The sequence below is a fragment of the Meriones unguiculatus genome, chromosome 1, assembly GCF_030254825.1.
Source record: "Meriones unguiculatus strain TT.TT164.6M chromosome 1, Bangor_MerUng_6.1, whole genome shotgun sequence".
In the NCBI taxonomy this organism is placed as follows: Eukaryota; Metazoa; Chordata; class Mammalia; order Rodentia; family Muridae; genus Meriones; species Meriones unguiculatus.
The window spans coordinates 48853841-48877958 of NC_083349.1; the positions used below are offsets into that span (position 1 = coordinate 48853841).

Sequence of the window (24118 nt, forward strand, 5' to 3'; positions counted from 1 at the left end):
TGAGGCTCCTTTCTTCATTTCTTTCTAAAATGACTTTATAATCAAAAGCATATTTTAGGACAAGAATAAATCATACTTTCCTACTTACGTTTTCATTTTTCAGGATGAGCTTCAAGATTGCTTCTCTTTGTTTTAGAGCCTAAAACCATGAAATTTTCCAATTAGCACTTAAAAACAATACAAATGGAGCAATTTGTCTATTATTTTTCCTTTGTAAATTATAGGATAACTGATATAAAATGACAGGATGACAGAGGTTAAAACAAATATTACATGACACTTTACAGTAACCATCTGTAGTCCAATCAATTCTGTTTCTTATTCATGTCTGGGAAATAATACAACCTTAATATTTATTGAGTGAAAAAAGGAGTACATTAAAATAACACTGTCTTCCCACAGAGTTTCACTTTTTTTTAAAAAAGATTTACTTATTATGTATATATTGTTCTGCCTGCATGTATACCTTCATGCCAGAAGAGGGCACCTGATCTCACTATAGATGGTTGTGAGCCACCATGTGGTTGCTGGGAATTGAACTCAGGACCTTTGGAAGAGCAGTCAGTTCTCTTAACCTCTGGGCCATCTCTCCAGCCCAGAGTTCCACTTTTTTTTTTTTTTTTTTTTTCTGACACGGTCTGCCTGACTGGTCTGGAACTTAAGTGTGTAGACGAGGCTGGACTGAAGCTTGTAGTATTTTCTGCCTCTATCTCACAAATGCTGAGATTACTGGCATGTACTACTATGTCAGCTATTTCTATAGTGTCATAAAGTTTTCATTATTTTCCTTTCTTTATTAAATTTATGAGAGTTCACCATCTTGACAACTTTTAGTCAATTTTTAATTTTATTAAAAAAATTAGCATACAAGGCAACTAACTGGTTTTATTATGGCATTTCAAACGTGTCATTTTCACCAATATTACAGGACATGATTGATACTGTCTTGGTTTCTCCACTTTAGTAAAAATTTCTGTGCTCGTTAATACTCATCAGTAAATTTTATGTAAATGTTAATGATTCCTCTTCAGTGATACATCATATTTTTACATCGGAGAGCAGAAACTACACTAAACTTTTAAAACTGGTTGTGCTGGAGAATGCCTCTACTCCCAGCACTTGGAAGGTGAAGGTAGGACCCTAAGCTATATGAGAACCTATCTAAAACAATAAATAATAACAACAATAATAACAGTAATAGTAGCAATAATAACAGATGAAATACTTTATAGAATAAGCAATAGTAAATGAAATAAGGAACAGCTTACATAAAAACAGATTTTAAATTCATCATGGATAAATTCATTCTTATTAGCATTAAGAAAATATTTTGAATTCATTATAAAACCACTGGTAAACAAAATGAAACTACTGTTACAATAACTCATGTGTCTAACACCAACAACTACTTTATAGTTAAGTGTGTTGCTTGGAGAAGAATTTTAAGATTAGCTTAATAATATTCTTTGACACTACAGATAACACAAAAAAGAATTACTCTTTAAGGAAAAATAACAGAAAATGAAAAAATGAAAAAATTCCAGTTTATTAACAGTATACAAATCTAACAAATTTGATGAAACCTGCTATAATTTTTTGATAACGCACACTGTATTTCACTGGCGGTTTTGATGACCACAACCTTATTTTTATAAAACAGGCACATCAAAACTCTTAGCTATCTTTAGAAATACATTTCAATTTTTAATTTTTTAAATCTTTTTAAAAAAATCTATTTTGGGAAGAAGTACAGGGGAGATGACAAGGTGGATGGCCACTTTCTGTAATCTTTCTCCTTTTCTGAAACTAGGTCATCAGGCTTGGTTACAAGTGCCTTTACCCTCTGAGCCATCCTCCCAGTCCTATAACTGAATTTCTGATAAAGACCGCTAACCTTGGTATTCAGATTATTTAAACAAATTTTCCTTAAATTGGTCTACTATTTTGCCTGGAAGCAAGAGAATTCATGTGAAGCACACATAGTCCATGTAAACACAGCTGCGGTCTACCTTCCCACTGTTTTCTTCAGTGCTCTACAAGAACTACAAAACCTCCTTCCGGGGCTGGAGCGATGGCTCAGTGGTTAAGAGCGCTGCCTGCTCTTCCAAAGGTCCCAGCACCCACATGGAGGCTCACAACTGTCTGTAACTCCAGTTCCAGGTGGTCTGACACCTTCCCGCCAATGCACATAAAATAAAATTAAATAAATTATTAAAAAAAAAAAAAACCAAACCTCCTTCCTCACTTTCTTTTTTTTTTTCCTCACTTTCTTATATTTGCTCATTATGACAGGAAGGCTTTGATTGTCTCATTTCCCTAGTTCATTCCTACATTCTTTAAGGCCCAAAAAGTTTCTGGAAATCCCATGAACTTCACAGAATAATTAATTTTCATTATTATCTCAGACTCTCACAGATCTGTATACATGCCTTTAAAGCACATTTTAGATTATTTATTTATGATTCTGCTTCCCCTGCCACACGGAGCTCTTTGAGGACAAGAACTGTCTTACGTTCACTGGAGCCCAGCAAGTGTCTGACATACATTAATGCTCAATTAAGTATCAGTTATAGTAAATAGAATTACTAGTCTTCTAGGTCATTAAAGAGACCTCACTGATTTATCAGGCACTTTTCAAATGGAATATAAGTACCTCAGAATTGCCTATCTGCGTTAGTAGTTTACCTTAGGAAGATACAGAAGAAAATCTAAATTAAAGTTTTGGATTAACACAGAATTAAATTTGGGAACTAGAGGTTAAAGGATCATTGTTTTCACAGAACCTTCTAAGAAGAGCTAATACCAGTACTCTTCAAAATTTTCCACAAAATAGGAACAGAAGGAACATTGCCAACTCTTTCAGTGAGGCCATAGTCGCCTTGATACCTAAACCACATAAAGACCCAACAAAGATTATATATACCTATTCTCAGAAGAACCAAGTGTTGGCTATAGCACATTATTATCAGAGTAATTTTACAGAGCCCACAATTATGAACCTTTAGGAGACCATTTTCACTGCACCCACTGAATCTGATTAATTTACAGAATATAAGTGGGATAAATAATTTCTAGCCAAATATTACAATGAAGTTTGACTAAAAATGTTAAGAATATAAATGGAGTTAGAATATTTTCACTACAAAAATATGAAAGGAGTAACTACCTAAATTCCTCGAAGGCTTGTAAATATAATATATTGTTCATATGAAACACATTTTCTACCATGAGAACCTACTATTTTTAATATAAAAGCTGTTTTCAATATAAAAATTCACAACTGTATGAATTATATGATTTTCTTAAAAAACTAAAGTTATAACAACCTACTTGACAGTACTTAACAAAAAAGAAGCCTAGAAAAAGCTAAGCCACTCACTCTGGAAAGTGAGGCAGGAGGACTGCCGTGAGTTTGAGGCCAGTCTGGGCTATGTGGTGGGTTTAAGTCACAGAGTTCAACAGCTGCAGAGTGAGACTTTTGTCTCAAAAAACAAACTAAAGTAGTCAAAGCTGAATGGCGCTTATCTTCATTAGCTATAGCAAAGTATACTGGTTCTGAAATCATTATCCATCAGAGAGAAGTCCCACTAAAATGTTAATAATAAGTTTCAGTTGTTTTCCAGGCTAGGTATTCAGACTTGCAGCCAAAATAATTTTTTGAGTATTTTATTGAATACTTTTGTATCAATATTCATAAGGGAAATTCTCTTTCTTTGTTGGGTCTTTATGTGGTTTAGGTATCAAGGCGACTATGGCCTCACTGAAAGAGTTGGCAATGTTCCTTCTGTTCCTATTTTGTGGAAAATTTTGAAGAGTACTGGTATTAGCTCTTCTTTGAAGGTTCTGTGAAAACAATGATCCTTTAACCTCTAGTTCCCAAATTTAATTCTGTGTTAATCCAAAACTTTAATTTAGATTTTCTTCTGTATCTTCCTAAGGTAAACTACTAACGCAGGTAGGCAATTCTGAGGTACTTATATTCTCAGGAGAAAGCAAACACACTAATCATAGGACAAAAATAAGAAAAAGGGGGGGGAGGTCAGAAAGGGCAGAGACTAGGAGTTTCTTGTACTTTTCTTTTTCATGAACAAATCCAAAGAAACAAGACAACTCTTCCTAAAAGTCACAGATTAAAAACCTAATTAGAAAGCAACTATTTCCCTCTTCAAAATACAATGAAGACCACTTACAGGTTGGTTGATATGAAATCTTGTAGGCATTCTTCTCATTATAGCAGAGTCAAGGTCCTGAGGGCGATTGGTAGCTCCCATCACTATGACCTAAACATATAAACAAACAAGGCATTAAGTCTACCAATATCTGAGGCCATCATCATTAGGGCTTAAAAATCACTTCAAAGCTAATCTTTAAGAGAAATTTCACTGTTACCAGCATTACTCAAATGTTTACAGGTAAACTGAATTTAAAATTTAATTTTAATTTAAAATTAAAATAATCAAACAATGTCATATCTCGGAAGGCTGGTGAAACTGATTAACTAAAACATCTGCTCTTCAGTTACAAGTACCATTAGTAGTTTGTTTGTTTTTATGATTTTATTTATTTATTTATGTCTATGAGTTCTCTACCTGCATGTACACTTGCATGCCAGAAGGCAGGAGAGGGTATAGATGGCTGTGAACTACTATGTGGTTGCTGGGAATTGAACCCAGTACCTCTGGAAGAATAGAAAGTGCTCTGAACCACTGAAAGTGCTCTCCAGCCTCCATATTGAAGCATAGTTGTTGTTATTTATTTATTTATTTATTTATTCATTCATTCATTCAATCATTCATTTAATCATTCATTTACTTACTCATTCATTCATTCATTCATTCATTTTGCATGTGAGTGCTCTGTCTGCATGTATAACCTGCATGACAGAAGAGGGCTTCAGATCCCTTTATATATCATGAGCCACCATGTGGTTGCTGGGAATTGAACTCAGGACCTCTGGAAGAGCAGAAAGTGTTCTTAACCAGCCCCCATATTTGATGTAAAGTTTTTAAAAAACATGTAACTGGGGCTGGAGAGATGGCTCAGAGGTTAAGAGCACTGTCCATTCTTCCAGAGGTCCTGAGTTCAGTTCCAGGCAACCACATGGTGGCTCACAACCATCTATATTGTAATTTGATGCCCTCTTCTGGCATGCAGGCACACATGCAGATAGAGCACTTGTACATATAAAATAAATAAATGTTAAAAAAAATATTTCACAAAATATGATCAATGGGTACTTATAGCAAAGAATTATAAAAATGTTAAAATGATTTGTATTTTACAAAATATGGTTAGTTGGGCTGAAGAGATGGCTCAGTGGTTAAGAGCACAGGCTGCTCTTCCAGAAGACCTGGGTTCAATTTCCAGCACCCACATGGCCATCAGTAACTTCAGTTCCAGGGGATCTGACAACCTCATACAGAAATTCATACAGGCAAAACACCGATGCACATAAAATAAAAATAAATATATCTTTAAAAATATATATGGTTCATTATTACCTGAATACATTTTTGGGAGTATGAGTAAAAGAATCCCTTTATTCATAATGTTATGAAAAAAAAAAACAGTTCTCCGTAAGTATGAGGATTCTGATGGCAGTTTTTATTAGGTGTTTTTCCACCTAGATTTCACATCATCATCATCTCACTGTACTGCCAGCTCTATGGGTGCTATGCTAAATCTAAAACTGTAATAGAGTGCATCTTTGAGCAAAAGCTGGTAAAAGCAAACCTCAAACTCCTGGGGAGGAGTTGTGGGGCAACTCAGTAACAGAGTGCTTGCCTAGCATATGTTAGGCTCCGCAACCAACCCCAGAACCCTCAGAAACAATGGAAGCTTTGAAAACAGAGGGAGAGGCTGAACTTTAAGAGAGAAAATTACGCTGTTGGCCCTACCAACTTCTAAGTATACGTTACTTACTTATAAAAGATGCAGAAATGAAAAAAACAATTTTAGAGGCTTAGCAGTTGAGAGCACTGGGTGCTTTTCCAGAGAACCTAGGTTCAATTCCCAGTCCCCACGTGGCAGCTCCCAACTGTCTGCAGCTCAGTTACAGATAATCTGACACCCTTACATAGACAAAACACCAATGCACATAAAAAAATTGTAAAATTTTAATAATAACAAAAACAATTAAAAATTAGAAATAAAGACAAATATAAAAAACAAGAAAATTTCTTTTTTTTTTTTTGAAACAGGGTATCATTATGTACTTCTGGCTGTCCTGGAACTCTGACGGGCCTCAAACTCTCAGAGATCTACCTGCCTCTACTTCCTAGTAGTTGGATAAAAGACATCTACCACCACACTTGGTGAAAATTTCTTACTGACATCACATACCTGCTATACAAGCTCAATTTGCTATTATTATATAGGAATATATTTATCCAGTATCACTTTATTTCTGCCTGACAGTTTCAGATTTCTCAAAAAATTCTAGAGCAAATTAAAATATCCACCAAATTTTATATTCTATTTTTACTCTTTACATTTAATGAGTCAATTCATCTGCTCTTTGCATTTAATCAAAATCACAGAGCAAAATTATTGTTAATTGATCAAGTCTGCCATCTAGAGGAGGGAAATGTAAGTACAAATACATATTTAAGTTCTGTATTATGCAACTGACGTGTATGAATCAAACAAAATGTTAATGCTCCTATTCATTTTTTATTTCCTACAATTTGTTTGATTAAAATGATAAAAAAATTTAAATGTCTACCAAATGTAAAAGAAGGCTTAAAATGACTTAAGGAGCTAATAATACAATAAGAAAAAAAAGTATAAGGGGCTGGTCATGGTAGTGTAAACTTTTGATCCTAGCATGCAGGACATAAAGGCAAGCAGATCTCTGAGTTCAAAGCTAGCTTGGTCTACACAGTGAGTACTAGACCAACCAGGGCTACACAGTGAGACCCTGCCTCATTTAAAACAAAACAACAAAAACATGTAAGGGTACTTTGATACACTGTTGGGAAGAATGTGAATTAATACTGAACAAAGCTTTTTGTGCCGTCTAAGGCAATGTTCTAAAAGTGAGACACAAAATGTAACATGTATATCTAAGGCAATGTTCTAAAACGGAGACACAGAAGCAAAATCTTGAAAAGTGAGCTAAGTTAGCTACATTTTTGGATAAATTCTGACAAACAAAGAAGCCTGAAATAAAGATCACTACTAGTATGAAAGGTAAAGTGCTAAAAACAAAGTTAAGGAATTGAAATTAATCTAGCTAAAATAGCCTAATAAATTTATATAATAAGGTACTCGTGATAAAAACAGAAACTATTTATGGTTAGTTTAAAATATTAAGGAATGTTTTTTTAAATTTTTATTCTTCTTTCCTACATACTGCATCCCAACTACAGCTTCCCCTCCTTTTCCTCCCCCAGGACCCCAACTTCCCTCTTAAGGAGTGCTTTTGAAGAGAACTTTCACATGTATTAAATAACTTATGAATTAAATAAATGAGTTAATTCAGAAACAATAGCTCTAATATTTAAGCAACAAAATCTAAAAAATTATTGTTAAATTTTTTTTAATTTCTTAAAGTATGGAAATAGTTTTATTATTTCGTATTTAAAATAAGTAAATTTAGTGGCTAAAGAGATGGCTCAGTGGTTAAGAGTACTGGGTGCTCTTTCAGAGAATCTGAGTTCAATTCACAGCAACCATATGGTGGCTCATAACCAATCACCTAGGAGATTTGATACCCTCTTCTATCACACAGGCATACATGAAAATAAGAGCACTCATAGATAGATAGAAAAGGAGATTAGATAGAAATCCTTAAATAAGCGAATCCTCAAATATTTATTGATGGAGATATTAAAAGCATCATTATTCTTTATGTCTCACTTCTCTAAAAAAGAAGAATGTGTCATTAGTTGCTCAGGTGCCCAGTTGTCATGACAGGATTCATTGATCATTTGCTATTTTGTTTCTTTTGTGATCACATGCTTGCAAGAAAATTATCTAAGGTTTGAGCACTATCAACAGTCACTGAAAAGGTAATCTGAAAGAAAACCTAACTGGTCCATGAATGCAGAATACATCCAAAACTCGAGATTTAAAATTGTAAATATAAATTTTCACCCTTTTAACATACAACAACAAAAGAATGAGCAACACCTTCACTTCCCTCCTCAAAGCAAAACACATCTTAATGAAAATAGTAAATGCTACTTGTGAAAAAAGAACTGGGGTTCTGCAAACTAAAATGCTACACCAGAAACCACCAGAGCTCTCAGGGGCTAAGCATAAATGACCCTGATACCCATCAACTGCCTCTGTATCCTCTGCTTTAAGGAACTAAGTGCCGTGCTCTGAAAGGTATAATACCAACTTATCCTCTCTTACATAGCCCTAACTATCCAACCATTTAAACACATTAAACATCATTATTTAGGAAATTAATTATGGGCAGCTTATAAGGAATTTCCATTAATAAACCTTACCCTTTATTTTTTGGGGGGAGACAGGGTCTCTCCGTAGCCTTTGCTGACTTGGAGGTCACTATATAGACAGGCTTGGCCTCTAACTCTTGAAGACCCACCTACCTCAGCCTCCGAGGTATTATAAGAACAGGGTTTTACAATGTAGGTATGACTGACTGAAACTCTCTCAGGCATCAAAGTGTAGTGATTCTCTTGCTTCAGCATTCTAAGTGCTGAGATTACAGTAATGCACCACTGGCCTAGGACAATCTTATGCAATTATTAGAGCCGATTATTAATAGAAAATGTGTCTATAAATGTTACCCACATTTACAATGTGGTTTCTTCTCTAGCCATTATACTAACTAAAGGCTGTTCCTCTCATCATAAAACTGTATTTCAAAGAGATGACAAAAAGGGAGTACATGTGATTTCATTTCTTGAGAATGATATGGTTCTAACTTCTGATTTATGGTAATATGGTTACATTAAAAGACTTGTGTGATATTAGATACATTTATTTATTTAACGTGCACCTCAGACATTGTATGAGTCAGAGAATCTTGTGAGAAATGGCTACATAAGACCATGACTCATGAGAAAAATGCTTAAGTCTGAAAACCCATTCATTAGACAACAGGCCTTGGCTCTTCGGTAGCAAAGACACGTGCAGGGCTAGTCAAATGGTTTAGCAGTAAGGGCACTTGTCACTGAGCTTGAGGACCTGAGTTAGAATCCTGGTACCTCCACATGCATGCTGTACCATGTACACTCCCACACTAAATCAGGATCTTCTAAATTAAAAACATATACACAGGCACACATAACTCCTGAGACTTCATAACTTGCAGCCAAGTACCTTCGATAAGTCTTGAATATGTCTGCACTGAAAGAAAATATGTGGTGGCATGTGCCTGTACTTTCTGTCCTCAGGAAACAAAGGATTTAAAGTTCAAAGCCAGACTAGATGACAAAGAGTCCGTCATCCTGACTTTATAGTAGGTTTTTTCCCCCTCTTCCACTGTATTTGTATTTAGTATTAAGGCATTTTATTAGTATATTAGACATAAAATCCCCAGAGTAGGTGAAATTTTACTTGTTCTTTTTAGTTTTGTACTGTAATGCTAGAGACTGAATTCAGGGTATGCTAAGTAAATACTGAACTACATTCCTAGTCCTTGGTTTTTCCAGATAGGCCTAACTGTGTAGCACAGGCTGGTTTGAACTGGGGATCTCCCTGTCTCAGCTTCCTAAACACTGGAATCACAGGCTTGTGGTTCTTATGCTTATGCTAGCCCATTTTGTTTTGTTCTGAGACAGGATCTTACCATGTAATCCAGGCTAGCCTTAACTTTTGAAATCCTCCTGTTCCTACCTTCTCAAAGCTGGAATTACAGGAAGATGCTTCAACATATAGCCTACCACTTGTTAAAGTGAAATCAACAATGATCATTAACTAAATGTCTTTTTTAAAAAGATTTATGTATGTATGTATGTATGTATGTATGTATACAGTGTATGTATGTATGTATGTATACAGTGTATGTATGTATGTATGTATGTATACAGTGTTCTGCCTGCATGCAGAGCTGCACACCAGAAAGAGGCTATCAGATCTTTGTGAATTCAGGACCTTTGAAAGAGCAGGCAGTGCTCTTAATTTCTGAGCCATCTCTCCAGCCCCCCTAAATTTCTGTCTTAAAAACATTTTTTTTTAAGATTAATTTTATTTATTCTTTTCTTCTTTCTCTTTCTTTGAGACAGGGTTTTTTTGTGTATCCTTGACTGTCCTGGATTCACTTCGTAGACCAGGCTGGCCTTGACTCATAGAGATCTGCCTGCCTCTGCCTCCCAGAGTGCTTGAATTATAGGCATGGCCCACAGCACCTGGCTTCATTTTATGTGATGAATGCTTTGCCTGAATGCATTTATGTGTACCACTTTGCATGCCTACTGAATTTGCTGCAATTGAAGTTATGTGAGGCACTATATGAATGCTAGCAACTGAATCTGGGTCCTCATACTCTTAACTGCTAAACCATTTCTCTTCCCCAATGTTATAATTTATTTTTTAAGAATATCTTATTTGAGGAAAAAGGAAAAGATGAACTAGGAACACTAAGCTGAAAATATTCAGTATTATGGGAGTGAATCTGTCAGAAGTCACTATTCATGGGGGAAAAATATGGCAGCAAAATTATTTAATTGGTTACAGTTGGAAAAATGTAGACCTCACAATGTTGCTCTGACTGGCTTTAAATCTTTACACTTTCCGTCTTTTCTTCCTGTATAGCTAGGACTACAGGTATAGGCCACCATGCACTGCAGGTTCTGTTTTGATTAGTGGTCCCATAGCTGCATGGGACTGCAGGACTGTATTTGTATCTAGTATTAAGGCATTTTATTAGTATTTTATTAGACATAAATAAGACATATGGGTGACTGCAAAGGATCAAATTACAGTATTTTGTTTCACACAAACCTTCACCCGAAATGACCCAAGTTCAGCTTGGCTTCTATTTGCAATATAAACAGGGTTAAGACTACTCCTAATGCCTCATTTCTCTTCAGTTCAATTTTGTGTTCTCCTCTTTCAAAAATCTATTCTACACAGAGCATCATGACCATTGATGGAGCAGTAATAGAGGCAACACGTATCATTGTTGACTAGATGTACTCTGAGGTTCAGAATCACACAACAGCAACTATCTAGGGAGTGGGCTCCTCCAGTTACATAAATCTGATGTAATCATTAAAATAGGTGAAGTTTATAACAAAATTATGTCTTTTGGCTCCTTTTTAGTTAACACTGAATATAAAAATAATGAAAAGACTTTTATACAAAAGTGCAGTAAGCAGCCCAGTAAAACCATACAAGTTTAAGGAAGATTTCATTCAAATACCTGGCAGCTGTGATCAGTATCCAGTCCATCCCAGAGACTCATAAACTGAGCTTTCATCATCGCTGTAGCTTCATGGTCAGAACTTGAACGATTTCGTAGAAAAGAGTCTAAAAGAAAACAGTCCTTGAGCTTGAGAGTTGGCTCAGTGGTTAAGAAAATAGTCCTTACTTTCAGTAACTAATGATGGATTATTTATTCATTGCATAATTTAAAATAAACTGTCAACTTCATAAAACAAGAGGGTTGGGGATTATTTATGCTGTTCAGGTATTATCTTCATTAAACAAACAAACAACGAAAAAATCTTGGTAAATTACTGAGCACCTTAGAAGACACTCAGTTCATAATTTTTCTATCCCCAAAACACATTTCTACAGAGGAGATATAGAACACAAAGGTTCTAACACGAGAATGTACTTCAGTATATAGGTCAAAGCTTAACATGAGAGGCTAGACAAGGGCCACGTAGAGTCCTGGAGGAGAACCTGGGTGTGTGCCTCTACTTTTCCAGTTACTTGAACCCTGTATGTTCTTAATTACCTATAATTATATACTTTCATATACTTTTCCCTCCTCACACTCTCTTGGTAATAAACAAAAAGAGGAATTGCCTAAAATACTATTAAAAAGTGTAGAAACTGGTTCCTTCAGGACGATTTAACATTCCCTTTAAAACTATTTTCTACCTTCAAATAAAGAGCATATCATAAAATGCTTTCTTAAAAGATAAAAATCAAACAAGGTGGTTCACACATGTAACCCAGCACTCAGGAGGAGAATTGCCAGTTCAAGGCCAGTCTGGGCTACACTGTGCATTCTAGGTCAGCAAGGGAAACAGAGTAAAATCATCTCAAAAAGCTAGGAAGAAAAAAGAAAGAAGAAGTTTCTTTTAGAACACCAAAGATTAAAAAAGTACTACATCCTAAGAAGGGAAAAAAAAATCAATAGTAAAAGTAAGTCTTCTATTTTCTAGTACAATCCTTATTTCAAGTGCTTTATTTAGCCATATAATAAATCAGCAGCATTATGAAATAACTATCAGGTCTCTGCATTGAATCTACAGATGAAAATTTACCATTTATATATGAAAGTGGCTTAAAAATGTGCTACAGTGTATTAGGTCAAAGCTTAAAAAACAGAAAAAGAAAATTAAAAGTTTCAAGAGACTAAGGCATGGTAGTGCACACCTTTAAGAGGCTGAGGCAACAGAATAGTAACTTTCAAGGTCAGCTTGGAATCTCTACTGTGAGTTCCAGGGTGGCCAAAGATATAGGGCTCCCATAAAAAACATTACAAAACCAAAACAACAACAAAGTAATTCCAGAAACTATGCTTTTCTCTGACAAGACAGTCCTGCGTACACATATTCTGGACGCTTCTAGTCTTACACAAGCGTTATCATCATAGGACTGTGAATCCGACCAACACCTGTACTGGATGAAGTCCAGTTACCTTTTTATAAATTCAAATGCTTAATTTAACCTTTCATAATTATCTATACTATCAAGAAGCAGTGCTTGCAAGATAACTGTTTAAAATAGTATCAAAACCCCACAATGTTCCATAAACACAGCTACATCAGGAATTGTGCTCAATATAAATAGACTGGAAACTATTTGTCACTTACAAGAGGCACACTAAATAGCAATGATTTGAAATAGTAACAAGACAGAAAAAGATACAAAAATGCTAACAATAACAACAACAACAACAACAAAAAAAAAACCAATGGACAATCGGTATGGTGGCTCACTCCTGTAATCCTAGTATTCTAGACTGAGTTTCAGATATGCCTGGGAAAGACTGCATCACAGAAGAGAAAAAAGAGAGGATAGAAAGAAACAGAAAGCAAGATATATATATGTTCCAAGGCATGTTCTTACATAAGCTCAAGTTGGCCTGGAACTTGCAGTGTAGCTGAAGATGGCCTTGAACTTCTGATCCTATCACTACCTCTAAAGTCCTAGAACCACAGGCAGGCACTACCACACTTGGCTTGAATAAAGCATTTTTAAGAAAGCTAACGTGGGGCTGGAGAGATGGCTCTGAGGTTAAGAGCACTGATTGCTCTTCCAGAAGTCCTGAGTTCAATTCCCAGCAACCACATGGTGGCTTAGAACCATGTGTAATGGAATCCGATGCCCTCTTCTGGCATGCAAGTGTACATGCAGATAGAGCACTCATATACATGAAATAAAGTTAGTGTATATCTGACAAATTATGTTTCAACAACAGGACAAGAGTATGTCAAATACATATTCTCTAGTCTAGAAACAGAACATTTGCCTAGCATGCTAAAGAGCCCATGTCTCCCTGCTAGACTCAAAAACAATAATGCATAAAAAAATTGTCATGTGACATTAGTTTTGGTGACTGCTTTTACATATAACATCCAAAGCATGATTTCTTTTTTTAAAGGGTACTATTGCTGGGTGGGGGTGCGCACCTTTAATCCCAGCTATTGGGTAGCAGAGGCAGGCAGATCTCTGTGAGCTGAAGACCAGCTTTGTCTACAAATCAAGTTCTAAGGACAGGGCTACACCAGGAAAGCCTGTCACAAAACAACAAATAAACAAACAAAAAAAGGATGCTGTTTACAGAAAAACCACTGACTAGAAAAAGTATTTGCAACACATTTACCTAACAGAACTTCTATTTAAAACATAAAATGAACACTTAAAATCCAAAAATAAGCTGAACAACTTAACTTCAAAAGGGGGGCAAGATCTGAACACTTGATCAAGAAGTTTTGCAGATGGTAATTGTAATCAAGCATCAGTGTGTGTGTATGTGTCTGAACATAAGATTTTGGATTCTTTTTGTTTTTGTTTTGTTTTGTCTTCCATTTTTGTTTTGTTTTGATTTTTGGTTTTTCCAGACAGGGTTTCTCTGTCCTGGACTTGGCTGTCCTGGACTCACTTTGTAGACCAGGCTGGCCTCAAACTCACAGAGATCCACTTGCCCCTGCCTCTTCTAGGAGTCTCAACTTCTTAAATACAGTGATTACTAGTGTGAGTCATCATTCTTAGGAAGCTTTAGGCTTTTTAGGATAAGCAGGTATGTAAATTGTTTCAATACAAGAAAAAGAATGGCCAGGTAGTGATGGCACACACCTTTAACCCCAGCACTCAGGAGGCAGAAGCAGATCTCTGTGAGTTCCAGGCCAGCCTGGGCTACAGAGTGAGCTACACGACAGCCAAGACTATTCCGAGAAACCTTGTCTACAAAATCAAAAAACAAAACAAAACAAACAAACAAAAAACAAGGGAGAAAGAAAAAGAATAAATAACTTCAAATGTGTAGAAAGAAAAGGAAAATTCTAAGGGTGGTAGGAAGTTATCTAACAGCCTGGTAAACAAAAAGGAAAAGATTATAAAACTGAAATAAATGTGACTATATATAACAAATGCAAATTAGACACTTTCTAGTTAAAAGGAAGTTATGGTTTAAAGTTTAAAGTCCAACTATAAGGTTGGATTTTTTGTTCAATCAAGATACACTTGATTGAATGAGTTGAAAGAATAAGGAGATTAGATACACAAATTGAAACATACTAGGCACCTTTTTCTCTCTACATACATATTTGAAAAGATTAAGTGTGTATATGTATACGTGAGGCACACACACACACACACACTACGGGTGGCTACAGATGCCAGAAGAATTCATCAGATCCTCTGAAATTAAAATTACATCCAAGGTATGCATTGAAAACCAAACTTGGGTCATCTAGAAGAGCAGCAACCACTCAATAGCTAAGCCAACACTCCAACTTTTTTTTTTTTAAACCTGTTTTTTTGTTTTGTTTTCAGTTTTGGAGACTAGGTAAGCTCTCTATCACTAAACTAAATCCTTGGACCTCTCTGGGTTTATCTAGCCTATCATACTACATAAAAATACATAATTTGGCAATAAGCTACATGTAAAAGCTTTAATTAAACAAGATAAGAATATATTTTTAGTTCAGGTGTGGTGGCGCACTCATTTAGTCACAACACTCAGAGGCAGAAGGAGTTCTGTGAGTTCGAGGACAGCCTGGTCTACAGAGTGAGTTCTAGGACAGCCAGGGCTGTTACAAAGAGAAACCCTGTCTTGAAAAATCAAAAAAGAAATAAAGAGCATCTTTTACTAAAAAGTTGAAAATTTACTTGTATTTATTCATGTGTAGGCCACACATGTGGGTACCTACAAAGGCTGGAAGAGGGTGCGGATTGCCTGTAGTTACAGATAGCTGTAAGCTACCTGACATGGATGCTGGAAGCCGAACTCAGGTCCTCTGGACAAGTAGCAAGTGCTCTTAAACAGTGGCTCATCTTTACAGCCCCATAATCATTTATTTTTACCACAAACAAAAATACTAATAAACCACAAAATTTAGAGTCCACTGAAATTCGGGACATAAAAGGATGAAAAGTAAAGCAGTCATCGAGTGGTCTACTAAGTGAGTCCAGGACAGCCAGGACTAGACAAAGAAACCCTGTCTCAAAAAAAAAAAAGTTTTTCCCCCTAAATTGACTAAATGAAAAAGAATGAAATTAAATTCCTACCTCACAATACATGTGAAAAAGAAAAAAAGAAACACAATTTCTTGATTCTTTTATTAGTCTCCCCAGTTCTGGGATTGCAGCCATTCACCCTGCCCTCTCCCAGTTTAGTTTAACATTTCAAGAACAAGAAATTCCAAGATTGAAAGATGTTTAGCTTAGGGTATTTACCATAGATGATCATAAGCATGCAAAAATATTCACATGTGTATGTCTACAACATACATACTATTTGAAATCTAGAAAATCTAGCCATCAATCAAACAAGAAAAAAAATAAACTATGATCCATTTTACATCATGGGAATTACACATGGCCTACTAAAACATATCTCTTGCAGCTAGCAAGATGGCTCAGAGGTAAAGGCTATGACTGCACAAGCCTGTTGGCTTGAGTCTGATCCTCCAGTCCTATGTAAACATGGAAGAACCAACTCTACCAAGCTGTCTTCTGACCTGTACATGTGTGCAATGGCATATTTACCCATACAAATTCTTAAAAAGAACAAATCTTGGGGCTGGAGAGATGGCTCAGTGGTTAAGAGCATTTGGCTGCTCTTCCAGAGGTCCTGAGTTCAATTCCCAGCAACCACATAGTGGCTCACAACCATCTGTAATGGGATCTGATACCCTCTTCTGATGTGCATAAAGACAGAGCATTTACATGTAAAAATACAGGAATAAATAAATCTTAAAAAGAAAAAAAACATTTTTTTTTTTGGTTTACCATAGATTAGATAAATACTCAAATCTGGTTCTCTACATAGCACCTTTAAATGGCTTTTAAAAATGCTCACATAGCAAAAAGCATACCTATTTCATCTATAAATATGATAGAAGGCTGTAACTTTATGGCAAGGGAGAAAACAGCAGCAGCCAGTTTCTGAGATTCTCCATACCACTTATCAGTCAGTGTCGAAGGCTGAAGGTTAATAAATCGACAGCCTGCTTCTTTAGCTGTAGCTTTGGCAATTAACGTTTTCCCACAGCCTGGAGGTCCATACAGAAGAACACCTGGAAATCAACGTCATTTTATTATTATTTTCAAGAAAATAAGAGGTTTTTAGTTTGCATGCTAATCAACACAGAACTAATTTCATACATAATAAAATTTTCTCAAATTTTAACAGTAGAAAAGGTAGTTTAAAAAATGGTGTTTAAGTTCAGTGTCAGCCAGGATAGGTATTTGCAGATAACAGCATCACAGTACTTTTTTTCTTATGCAAAGGTCCAAGTCAAGATCCTAAAAACTATTATCTTTGTCACCAGCTGACCAATAAAATCATGTTAACACCTTCTGCCTTCACAAGCTGAGAGAGCACCACAGCATCTGATAATAACCTCTAGGTAACAGGCAACTTCTAAAATGACTTTGGCAAACACATTAGCCAATGCTCACACTCATATGTCTTTCCTCTCAAAAAAAAAAAAAAACAAAAACCCAAAAAAAAACAAACGACTATCATTTTAATTTCTAAAGGATAAAACTGCATTATCCCCTATAAGGTTTACTGTCGGTAAACAGTAATCTGTCCCTAAAAACAAAATAAGATGGTTAATATTTTAACATAACAAAAGATCTTAATAGGTTATAGTCTTGAACATTTTGGCAATCATTACTGTTTCTCAGTTAAATGGCAAAGCATTTTCTGAATCATCACTAAAACTATCTACATATAGGTTTGGAACTATAAACCAGTTTTAAATACCTAATTTAAAGCTCAATTTTTCTCACACAGTAATAATTCAGAAATGATGTCTACAGGCAACGTATGATGAAATAAACTGAGAGCTTCTTGGAAGTTCCAATATTGCTGGCTTTGCTTGAAAACAACCAAAAGAAAACTGTGGGGTTTTTTTTAGAAATTTTTTAAGAGTTAATTTTCCAATTTCAATTTACTTGTAAGACGAGCATTTCAAATAAAAGGATTATTGTGCAGTAGTATTATAGGAAGTACAATTCACCAAAATTTCAGAAGTGGAAGAATAAGTGAATGTTTTAAAATTCATGGAACAGTTCCTAAAGGCAAAAACATTTAATGTTTTCTCGCCCCTTACTGCTTAGGCAAACACATATACTAAACATACCTTTTGGAGGCTGCAGAAGCCTGGAATTCTCAAACAAATGCTTCTTTTTGATAGGTAAGATTACTGTGTCTTTTAGATCTGTAATGACATCATCTAAACCTGCTATATCACTCCAAGTAACCTGGCAAAAGTTAAAGTCAACATGAATTTTACAACTTATATGCACCCCTCCCAATGGCAAATCATTATAAAATCTAATAATTACATGTTAATAGAAGGTTAAAGTGGAGATAAAAATGAGTAAAATTTTTAATGGGAATAACTAAATTAATAAACTCTATGACACTGATAAAAAGAATTTAATTTCTTACTACCAGAAAAGCACCAAGGCTGCGAGCATTGCTAAGTAGTATGAGAGCTTGCCTAGGATACAAGGCCCTGTTGCTGGGTTCAATTCCAGCAACAGGAAAACAAGAAGCACAACATATACAAAATCTGTAACTGAACAAGGCAAACTCATTCCACTCATAGGAAATACTGAGAACAAAGGAAGACTGTGAATAAACTTACACAAATAATGTAGCACTGGCTACCAGGGAAGAATTCACAGGGAATGTAATTATATTCATTGTGAAACAACAGGAATTAGTGTTAGAAATAGGATGTATACCCACCAAATTGCACTTGCAATTTTTATTCCTGAAAAGTACAACTGTTGAGCTGGGGAAGATGGCAAGCAGCACTTGCCATGTAAGCCTGAGAGCAGGAGCTCAGATCCCTAGAATCCACAGAAAGGCAGGCTGAGATAGCGGCCTGTAATTCCAGCATTTAGGAGATGAAGGGAGGCTCCTGGGAAAAAGCTGGAAAGCTACACTTAGCCAGACCCACATGCCAGAGACCACTGTCTTAACAAATAAAGTAGAACATGATTACAGCCACCTGGTGTCAACCTCTGACCCTCTACACCCATGTATACACATACCCTCACTCATGTTCACCCACACACATGCAAAGACATATGAACACATGAACTCACACCATAAATAAACACATACAAAGTAGTAAACAAAATGTAAAAACGTATAAAGAATCTTAGTAAGTCCTAAGCAGGTATGTGTGTGTGTATGTGTTTCTCTATTTTTTATCTATCTATCTATCTATCTATCTATCTATCTATCTATCTATCATAAAAATCTATCAATAGATATACAGATAGATAAACAGATTTTTAAAAATTTTTAAATAGTATAGAAAAACCTTCTAAGCCATTAATTCCTGCACTCGGGAGGCAGAGGCAGGTAGAGCTCTGAATTCAAAGTCAGCTAGGTCTACACAGGGAATTCCATGTCAGCAAGGTTCTACACAGAGAAATCCTGTTTTGACTCTCACCTCCACCCCCCAAAAAAAACCCATAAAAAAAAATCTTCTAAACTTAACTTTAAATGGGAGTGGGGACGGAGTGTGTGCTGGAGACATGGCTCAGCAGTTAGGAGCACTGGCTAACATTCCAGGGCACCCAGGCTGGGTTCCTAGAACCAACATGGCAGTTCCCAACTGTCTATAACTCCAGCTCCAAGGTATCTGACGCTTTATGGCCTCCCAAGGCACTATGGAAGTATGTGATGCACAGAAATACATGCAAGGAGAACACTAATGCACATAAAACAAATACATAAAGATGTAAAAATAAAGTAACTTATGGGGAGAGCTTGGGATCCAGCTTGTGGTTAGAACTCCTTACTGAGAACTTAGATATGAGGCTCTAAATTCAATCCCCAGCACCACACATACACACACCCAAAAGAAAAACTGAGAGAGAGAGAGAGAAAAAAAAAAACAAGAGAAAGAGAGAGAGAAAACTAAATGATCAGGTTAGAGGCAACACTTTACAATGTATTTACTTTCTTTAAACTTGGGTCAGGGGTACAAACCAGTTGACAAATATGAAGAAAAATCAGAATACTGGTTGTCTATTAATACATCCTTATTAAGAAACAAACACAATTGCCCTCCTTTCCAACAAAATGCTGACACTGTGAATATCTAAGTAAAAATAAAGTAGGGGCTTAATTCTAGAGTATATATATGTATATATTTCTGCACATATATATATTAAAAGACAAGATTTTTATTTTCCAGACTTAGAGATGGAACCATCATGTTTCATTCCACATATTTATACCAACATAGCATTAATGTGTTAGATAACTATACTGTATACTTATTGCTACATTCATATAGTAACCTGAATTATAAATATTATAAATATATTAAATATGTAATTTACATTAATCTGATCCTCAAAAAATTTAACAAGTAGGCACACATATATTATTATATTCTCCTTGAGGCTAACATATGAGAAATCTGAAACAGAGGAAATCATCTGCAGAGACCCTGAATTCTTAGAACACCTGGGATTCAGGATCCTATGCTGTCTACTACTAAAAAAGAAAGAAATTAGGAAACCCAGATTAAATTCTACAATCAAAAACCAGACGGCTTAACAAAGTTTCATATAGAGCTCACATTTCACTAAGCCTATGTGTGCAGGTGAACACAGCAGACCTGAGACGGCATCTTTAACAAGCTGATCCTTGACTGCTCTCTGGAAACTTACATTTGGGGAACTTTCCTACCAATCCTTGACAAGAACAGCTCACAGTGCTTAAGCTGCATTAACAATATGGTTTATGGAGAAAAGCTTGTAGGAGTACAGACTTCTGACTCACACATGGAAAAGGAGTCTATATGAACAGGCCCTGACCTGTGAAAACCCTGGCTCTGCCTCCAGGGATCTTTCCGGTGCCGACCCTGCAGGTGCAAGCACAACTTGCTACAGCACTGAGTACGGTCTGTGACGGCGCTTGGGAAGCACCCTGACAAGTGTGACTGGCTCTCTCCTGGCTCTGTTCCATTCCCTCTTTCTATGCTGCTCTCTCTTGTATATAACTTAGTGCAACAAAGTACATCTGTGTCTGCAACCATGCTGTGAGTCCCTCCTAACTCCTCCTAGAGATACATTAAAATTGGTCATAATCTTCCAGGCCTTTCGACATAGACTGCCAGGCCAAAAAAAAAAAAAAAAAAAAAAAAGGGTAACAGTGAAAAAAGCAAGATTAAAGATACATACATGCATATTAAGAGGGTCTACTAGATGAGCAGCAATACTCATTTCATATTCTGAAAGCTTCACATTTTTCACACCAATTTGCTTCATCAGTTTTTCTGCCTAGAAAGAAAAAAAAAAGAAAGAAAACAAGCAACCTTTGGTTTGACATTTAGACACTGACACTTCGAAAAAGATAAAGAACTCTGAACAGCAATGAGTAGAAGACGTAAGACTCTTCCAGGGATACTCTAATGATTTTGGGGGTAGAAAGAAAAGAAAGACATGTCAGGTCCACTCTACTGAAACCAAGAAAATGTAATCAGCTTTTGAGAAAAATCTCAGCTCTTGGAGGCTCAGTACTGAGACAGACCTGGGCGCAATAGCACATGTTTGAAACCCCATGATGAAGGCAGAAGGGCTTAAGGTCAACTCTGCTATTGAGTAAATTCAGGGTCATCCTGGGCTACTGAGACCAGTCTTAAAAGAGGCACTGGAGAGGGGGGGGGAAGAGAGGAGATGGAGAGAGAGAAAAAGGAAGGGGAAAAGGGGGAGAGAAAGAGAAAGACTGAGTACATGGCATATGACTAAGATGATCAGTTCAAGCTCCCTTGGCTCCCAAAAGACCTGGGGGCTGTTTTCTTTCCTAGTAGGATTATGATGTCAGTTACAAGTAAATGTCAGGATAAAAGCCCAATGAAATATACTGTGGTGCACGCTTTTAATCCCAGCACTCTGGGAGGCAGAAGCAGGTGGATCTCTGTGAGTTTGAGGCCAGTGTGGTCTACAAAGGGAGTCCAGCACAGTCAAGGCGACACAGAGAAACCTTGTCTCGAGAAAAAAAAAAAAAGCAAGCCCAAAAAATTAAGAATCTCAAGCACTGGACAAAGGAGTTTAGTACGGTATCTGAAACAGATATGCAGCTCCATTCAAATTATCAAAGCATCCACAATAAGTGCTTGTATAATGCTGTCCTTTTAACAACAAAGATCCAAGCAACTGATAACAATAAAAATAACTTGAAACAAATATATACTCATGAAGTGAGGCAAAACAGCTTGAAATTTGTAAGTCCTAGCAATGCAACCAAATTTTCAGTTAAAATTAAAACAATGATGGACATACTCTTCTTTTACCAAACAAGCCAAAACACAGTAAATGGATGAATGAAGATCTCAGAACACAGGTATTTTTTTCTTTTTAAAAATGATTTACTTTTGGTTCTGTTGCTCTCCTTGTGGATCTCCTGTCCCTTCTAGGTCTTTCTATCTCCCCCTTCTTTCATAAGATTCCCTGCACTCTGCCCAAAGTTTGGCTATGAGTCTCGGCATCTACTTCGATATCCTCTGGGTAGTCTTTCAGAGGCCCTCTGTGGTAGGCTCCTGTCCTGTTCCCTGTTTTTTCCCTCTTCCAGTATCTATCCCGTTTGCCTTTCTGAATGAGGATTGAGCATCTTACCCAGGGCCCTCCTTATTGCAAAAAATCTGGGCCCAGAGGTCTTGTATGAGACTGATACTCGAACCAAGGACAATTCATGGAGATAACCTAGAACCACAGATATAGCCCATGGCAGCTCAGTCTCCACGTGGGTTTCCTAGTAAGGGGAACAGGGGCTGTCTCTGACATAAACTAAATGGCTAGCTCTTTGATCACCTAACTCTGAGGGAGGAGCAGCCTCACCAGGTCACAGAGGAAGACAACGCAGCCAGTCCTGATGAGACCTGATATGCTAGGGTCAGTTGGAAGGGGAGGAGGACTTCTCCTATCAGTGGACTGGGGAAGGGGTATGGGAGAAGAGGGAAGGAGGGCAGGAGTGGGAGTGGACAAGGAGGGGGCTACAGCTGTGATACAAAGTGAATAGATTGTAATAAACAAAATAAATAAATAATAAAAATAAAGGATTTATTTTTATTTTATGTACATTGATATTTAGCTTGCATATGTCTGTGAATAAATAATAAAAATAAATTTATTTTTATTTTATGTACATTGCTATTTAGCTTGCATATATGTCTGTGTGAGGGCATCAGATCCCCAGGAGCCAGAACTACAGATCAGTGTGAGCTGTCGTATGGATCCTTGGGAAGAGCAACTACTGCTCTTAACTGCTGAGCCATCTGTCCAGCCCCCAATTTTTCTCTCTTATTATAAAGAATAAGCCAAAGTTTAGCATGATTAAGTAATTTATCATAGGGCTGATAAGACAGCTCAGCAAGTAAGTGCTCTTCCCACCAGGTCTGACAACTGAGTTCACATGGCACTCACATGCTGGAAAATCTGATTCCTCCAAGTTGTTTTCTGACCTCCATCGAGTGGCAAGCAGGCAAACATATGCACACGCACGCACACACACACACAAACTAAATGTAAAAACTTAGTAATAATAATTTGTTCTGGGTGAAAAGTCAGCCAACGGAATGGACAGGAGCTGAATTCAAGCCACCAATTCTGCAACTTATATTCTGATTACCACACACATTTACCTTCATTTTTCCATGTAACATGTAAAATGGGAGTTTGTAATCACTAGTCTTAAACTTTATATCAACTCTACACCTTACAGATTCAATTCTCAATTAAGTGAGCATTTTATTAAAAAAATTATTAAAAGTGAGCATTTGTTTTAAAAAGTCACAATTTTTGTATTTTCATTTTCCTAAAATTCTTTCAATTATGTAAGATTTTGCTGTTTGTCAGGGATATGGCTACCATGGATTCCTTTACCAGATCATATATTTATAGACAGACTCAACTAGTAAGGAGAAACATATTATTTCCTGAACAACAACAGGCCGTCACACAATAAACCAATTTACCTACCCATTATAAAATCATCAATGGACAAAACAGTCTTTTCCAGATTTATCCCTTGAATATGCATACCTTCTCTTTTTACTATCTATAAATAAAACTTCTGTGTCAGCTGTTAAAGTTATCTATTTTAGCACTGGTTAAGACAATAATTTATTTTCCCCTGCATGTCTAGTACTGGCAAGGCTCAAAAACCAATGGGTTTCAACAAGGGACATTTTACCTCCCAGGGGACATTTGAAATTTCAAAAATACTTGGCTGTCACAGTTGGAGGTGAGGAGGACA

General features: G+C 36.4%; 1 protein-coding gene across 2 annotated transcripts in view; it reads right to left on the reverse strand.

The window, feature by feature from the left end:
* Atad1 (ATPase family AAA domain containing 1) overlaps positions 1 to 24118 on the reverse strand; it is a 49210-nt gene that overhangs the window by 10773 nt on the left and 14319 nt on the right. For both annotated transcript variants that reach the window (XM_060388413.1, XM_060388416.1), the window contains exons 3-8: positions 21046 to 21144; positions 17973 to 18093; positions 16698 to 16898; positions 11342 to 11448; positions 4191 to 4280; positions 89 to 139 (exon numbers count right to left, since the gene is read on the reverse strand). In XM_060388413.1, coding sequence (XP_060244396.1) covers positions 89 to 139; positions 4191 to 4280; positions 11342 to 11448; positions 16698 to 16898; positions 17973 to 18093; positions 21046 to 21144 — 669 coding nt within the window. The remainder of the gene's footprint in view (positions 1 to 88; positions 140 to 4190; positions 4281 to 11341; positions 11449 to 16697; positions 16899 to 17972; positions 18094 to 21045; positions 21145 to 24118) is intronic.